Source organism: Acyrthosiphon pisum, chromosome A1, assembly GCF_005508785.2.
Source record: "Acyrthosiphon pisum isolate AL4f chromosome A1, pea_aphid_22Mar2018_4r6ur, whole genome shotgun sequence".
In the NCBI taxonomy this organism is placed as follows: domain Eukaryota; kingdom Metazoa; phylum Arthropoda; class Insecta; order Hemiptera; family Aphididae; genus Acyrthosiphon; species Acyrthosiphon pisum.
The window spans coordinates 26,963,840-26,970,519 of record NC_042494.1 but is presented as its reverse complement, the minus strand read 5'-3'; the positions used below and the strand labels follow the sequence as shown (position 1 = coordinate 26,970,519).

At 27.1% G+C, this 6,680-nt stretch overlaps 1 protein-coding gene across 3 annotated transcripts in view; it reads right to left on the bottom strand.

Annotated features, from left to right (window-relative positions):
- Window positions 1-3,351: 3,351 nt before the first annotated feature.
- Ecr (ecdysone receptor) overlaps window positions 3,352-6,680 on the bottom strand; it is a 40,959-nt gene continuing 37,630 nt past the window's right edge. For 2 of the 3 annotated variants that reach the window (NM_001159359.1, NM_001159360.1), the window contains 1 exon segment: window positions 6,357-6,601. In NM_001159359.1, the coding sequence (NP_001152831.1) occupies window positions 6,357-6,601 (245 nt within the window). 3 annotated transcript variants of the gene reach the window in all.

The window sequence follows — 6,680 nt, the reverse complement described above, 5'->3', positions numbered from 1 at the left end:
CGCATAACTGAAATGCATGCAAATTACAAATTGTAGCATGCAAATACATGCTATTTGCATGCTAATTATTTGCCAAAAAAAAATTGGAAAATTTTAATGTGGGGGGGCTGGAAACACGTACGTAATTTCGAATGGTTTTGATATTATTTCATTAATATTCAAGGGAATGCTTTCTAAAATATTATTGCCTACCTAAATTTAATTATTGCGCAACCGATAGTTATATCCAAGCTCGCAACTGTTTCTAAAAATTTCGGAGATACCTAAATACAGCTTGCAGACAAACATTTATATTTTTTAAACGTAATTACTATCATGCATTATTATAGGTATTATGCATAAAGAATTTGGTAAATATCACTTATCTACACAGAATTTGTGTAACAAACCGTTAATCTTCTTTGTCGTATTGCGCGTTTTTACTGTGTTCGAGATAGGTACGCGTTGTCAAGTGTCTACAATAATATTATTACATACCTATATACAGATTATACCAAATTCGAAATATTCAAATTCCTAAGTTGAAAAAAGTAGGAATTTACAGAAAATTTTATCGCACGTGGCGGACAAAATAGGTTATCTTAACGTTTGACTTGAGATTGGATTTTCAGAGACGCTTGTACAATTTGTAAACATTATTCACTTAGGTATCTATTATGTACAATCCCCGTCCAACTTTTTAGTAAGATTTCCTTTGCTGTCGTTCGAGAGAAGTGCAAGGCTATGGGCATTGGCAAAAAAAGGGTGGGCTTGGGGCGACTTTGTCCCCCCCCCCCAGTTAAAAATCTAATTTTTGGTACTAATTTTTATATTCTGTGGTACTATGCAATATGGCCTATGAGGAATTTAGTCAATTTTCGCCTATGGCTATGAATTTAAGGCAAAGCTACACATACTCACGACCTCCCATGACACAAGGCGGGTCATTTGAGGAGAGGCGGGGAGCGTGGTGATTTTGTTTACATCTATTTTTTGTAAAACGTTTTTTTTTTTACCTGCCACAAATAAAACAAAAGCCCCAATGAGTATATTAAAAATCTAAGATTAAGTCAATATTCTGAATTTAATGTTTGTATTTATATTGCTTTTTAAATACATTTTTGCTGACAATTGACCAACTATGGTGAGAAACTTAACTACAGAAATATTATATTATTTAGGATTATAAAAAATCTTTTTTTTGTGGACCGTACTGCCTGCCGTTACGTATTTTGTAAATTAATTCATATATGTCATAATAACGATAACCATCGACGTATAAGAAATACAAGTATATTTTTCTGTATAATAACACAGTTATAGGTATTTTATTATGTTTTTGGTTATTTAAACTTGTTTATTTCCTTCATTATAATCTTCTATGATTTTAGCTAGATATTCAACATTTTTGTATTACCATTCTTTGTTTTATATTATACTATGTATTTGACAAGTTATAAATTATGATTTTAAAACCATTATTATTTATCATTAATATTGTTATTATTTTATTATTGGTTCTACCTAATGTTATTTGAATAAAAAAATCAATAATGATAAAATACTTTATAATAATGTTAATAATATAGGTATACCGTTCCTAACAGTATTCTACTTTCAAGAGAAAATAGTAGGTACTCATGTGTTTAAAGGTCTGTGAACAACGGGGTCATAAATTAATACCTAGGTAATAAGAAGATATTCTAGCATAACAAAAACTAGAGAAAAAAATTAAGTGCCCGACTGAAAAAAATTTTCTGGCTGCGGCACTGATATAATACATAAATAGAAGAAATCATAATAAAAATATAATTTTTACAAGACACAATGTTGTTGTTTTTACATATTACAATCATTGGACATGCACCAAAATTCAAGTCATAACCATCAAATCGTTTTTTATAAGAAATCACAAAAATTGATAATTTCCCAACAAAATGTCGAGAAAAATAATGTCTAAAAATTGCATTCCTAGTTGTTTATATTTTAATCTTATCACCTCCAGCCACTATAGGTATATATACAGCTCAACTGCTATACATAGGTATTATATGGCTATCTAACTGTAGGTAGGTACGCCATTATTTTGTCTGGTTATGATTTAAAATATTGGCCTTCTAACATTTTAGCACAGACACTAAAAACTGAAACGACCAATCGACAATATAATAATACCATAAAAAAACAATAACAAATAATATTATTTTATAGTCCTTTATTTTTTATTTTTTTTTATCATATGTTTCTTTTTTTACAAAATGTGTTCCGCGTAATTTTAACAACAGCTCTTCCGCACTAATATAACATAATATATATTATAATGTTAATTAATAGTTTTCGTCACACAGTGTTTTTTTGTATTATAATGTTCGAAAATGTTCCGTATGAATATACAATTTTTTTTTTTCCACGCGCGCGCCAATAGGTTTTCTTGTCTTTTATTACATATCAAAACAAATTATCTCGTGTAACGTCTACACACAACAACGCGGATATATGTAGAAAAAAAACAGTATTCTATTTATGTCGTAGAACATAACAATAATTGAATAGGTAATTGGAAAAAAATAAAACAAAATGTTAAGTTTTTTTCCTGCGTACAATAGATGGACAGATTTTAAATTTACTACTGCAAACAATATGATAAAACATTTTTACATATTTTCAGCCGTATTTTACATAATTTTCATCCCGTCAGTCTCATTGAGGAGTTAATGCGCACCCAATTGAAAAAAAAGTATAAAATGGAAAATTAAAAAAAAAAAAATACCATTATTGTTGCAATTTACTGTGCATCTAACAACATTATAACTATCGTAGTTACAATATTAATATATTAAAGACCTTAACATGTCGTGGGTATATTCATTACCACGGTTACAGCAGCTTGCTGCAACCTTAAGGTCCCCTCCCCCCCACACACTATATCATACCTATTCGGTAAAAGTTAACGACTGTATACTATAATAATATCATTATCATCTAAATAATCTAAACTGTCTACACAATATTATGCAATGCGTCACACTAGAATATACACTCAAAATTAAGTAGTTATATTATAATCGTGATCTACAAAAGTACAAATTTTTATTTTCTTTCACGTACTATAATAATATTATAATTAATAATATTATTATTGTTATTATTATTATTATTATTATTATTATTATTATTATTATTAGTAGTAGTAGTAGTAGTAGTAGTAATAGTAGTAGTATTATAAATATATTTTATAACTATAAAACCGAATTGTAGCTAATATCAAAATTTCGTAAAAAAAAAAGCGCAACTAAAGAATGTACTTGGCGTATTTATATACATGTAAAAAATATAATATAAAAACAAAAAAAGTACAAAAAGTTCTAATTACCGTTAATACTTGTAGAACGTTTTTTTTTTTTATCCAGAGTATTAGCATTCTAAACAAACTGAACGGGTTACATACACTGATTTTCAGTGAGAGAATATTAACGTGTTACTTGAGACAATATCAAACGTTTGTAATAAAAACAAATTTTTTTATAAATAAATTTTTTTTTTTGAGTATAAAAAGAAAAAAATGGCAGTGGCATGTGAGATTTAACTGCACAAGTGCGCTGAAATACGGCATAATCGTTTCGAAGGGCAGTGAATTTAGAAATTCTATGCGTGATAAAACGTCTAAGTTAAAATTAACTTGTTTAAATAATTTTAATATTTTATATATAGTTTTACATAGATATGATAAAATTAAACGGTACACTCCAAAGTTGCCAGTACGCGCAAGGTCAAACGAGTTACATTTTAAATATGAATAGTGTCTTTGGTGCAGAATGCAGTTCACACAACGGTAGTCATAATCTCTTAAACATAAGAGTTTAATGTTTGACCTTTTGGTACTAGCTACAAATTAAGGCCACTTTTTAAACTTGTATAGAATAAATATATTCTGATGGAATACAATATTTTAATTCAATGTTATTATATAAAAAATAGAATACCGGAGATTTGGAAACAAACGTGAGGCTGTTGTACGTAACACATAATTATTAACATTGGATTCTTATATTTTCTATGGTCAAAATAATATTTTTATGACAATACACATTCTTATTTCTATAAAAAAAAAGAACAAGATCATTTTTCAATGGTATTTAAAAAAAAAAAAAAATTCTTTACAAAAAAAAATATTAAAATTACACTCAATTTCCTAAGAATTAACATTTGCACAAAAGTAATCATAAAAATGTACATAACATTATAAATATATAATTGTATTAAAACTGACAAGTGGCAGTTTTTTCTGCGTTTACGAGTGAAATTGTTTTTACTGAAGATATCAACTCAAATAAATAGAATGTAAAAAACATCATTTCATCTACAAATTATATAAACTATTTATCTCTTAAAAATATCATAATATCAGGTAGGAATTTCCAAATTGAATCGGTTGGTAAAGAGCTTTTTTTAACACATTAAACTATTCCTCTCAGTAATCTAATTTTTTCTTTGTGTTGTTAAAATAAATTACAATATTAAGGAAATATAACAGTGGGTACCTTCAACTAGTAGATTTAGAGTGTACTCAAATGTTATTTCAAACAAAAGAAAATCATGATACAGACAGACAAAATGATGAGAAAAAATAAAACTTAATTAACTTAAGTTATTCAGAGAAGATTTTACAATGCAGCAGGTAACCAAATTATTTTTAAAAAAAATTGTCTGATATTAAATCCACACTATAATTTGTGTCAAATAACTGATATCTAGTAGTAATAATATTAGAAAATAACACCAAGTACACTCCAATTTATAAATATAATAATTATTCCATCTACTTAAAAACAAACAATTACACTTATGACCCAAGAAAAATTGGTATTTAATTAATATTTATATAAAATTATATACCACCAGATAATTCCTTTTCCGTGAAAACAAAACTATGGACAACATTTAATAAACTTGATAACTATTGCACTGGTAGGATACATCAATTTGGTTTTACTGACAATAACAAAAAACAACATAAAAAAAGAATATAATATATGGTTATCAGAGTAAAGGAAAATGTATAAGTATCTATCATACTGAAGTTATAATTTTATAAGCTATCATTAAAGCTATTGAACCAAACCAAAAATGTTCCGAATTAATATTAAATGAAAACAAAAATAATAAATAAAAAAGGAAAACGATAACCGGCCTAAAAGTTATTGATCATTAAGAAAGAAATCAGTAAAGCAATTAGAAGACAATTGGTCTAAAATATTAATAATAATAAAATAATATAAATATCTAAACGTTGATGTTTACAGTCTTCATCTCAATACACACACAAACACACATTAATAATAGCTATTTTAATTTCCTATTTGTAATTTTGTTTTTGTACTTAAAATATATAGAATTTCATCTAATCAAAACTGTTTCTAATATATTGTAATTAAATACACTTGCTATAAAATACTTTCCATTAACAGAATTGCTTATTTAGGTTTTGAAAGCATAACAATAATAAGTAATAAAAAAATAATAATATTATAATTATGTACATAAAAGAGTGCCACATTTACCTAAAGCCCTGAACCTATGTTTGTACACGTTTACATCAAACGCCCTATGATTATTAACTAATAGATGTTAGTATACACAATATATTATTTATCATATACAATTTATTAAAAACTAATATCACAGTTTCGCGAATAGAAATGATGTTTCTTACATTTCATATAAAAAAAAAAATATATTTATATAAATTTGTTATAATAAAATTAATTGGCTTATTGATAAACATTTATAAATATATATATAATGTATATATATATTTATATACATATAATTTTAAAAAGAAAAAATCCAACACGCAGGTACAAAACATACAGTCTCAAAAACCACACGAGGATAACAGAGAAACAATATAGCACCCTCATAGTTAAAAATTCTTAGTTAAAAACAAATTCTGTTTAACAGTACTATGTCTTAATTTAGGAGTGAATTCAAATATACTAACACAAAATCTAAGAGTGCTAACATTTTCCTATACACCATGTGTTTAAAAACAACTCCTAATTTACCTACAGTTTCAAACTTTAAATATTTAGCTGTTTTTAAGCACATTTAAGACAACACATTAACTAATATTATTACCTGACATGCTAGATAGATAGTTAATTTTCAATATTTCTATTTTATTAAGATTATTGTAATTGTAGTTTAAATAGTCATCCAAGAAGTAGAACAATAGCAAATTGATGTTCAGAGCTACACATATTTGCCAAGTGGTTGTCAGGGGTCTGAACGAACAAAAAATATTGACAGTCTTCAAAATAATACCAAGTGACACTAATGGTGTGACCAGGTACAAGGTAACTAGCTGAAGCAATTTACTATGGCATGACATCCCATATTTCGGCCAAGAATGGGGGTACTACTCGGTTTTTCAGTTTCAGTGTCATACATAGCTCAGAGTTTTCATTGCCCAATGTACGCAACTCTGTAAGTACCGAGAGAAGTCGCGCATATCTGACAGTTGCTGTGTCACGGTCTCGATTATCTACATAAGCTTTTAAGGACTCTAGGTAGATCTCTTGAATTTTCTCCACTTTCCAACCATCTAGTAAATTTGGCCTACCTAAAAATGTATGAAAAAAAAAATTATTTATTTCTACAATTTTACTATAGCATAGTTATAATTCATAAATTAGTAAAAT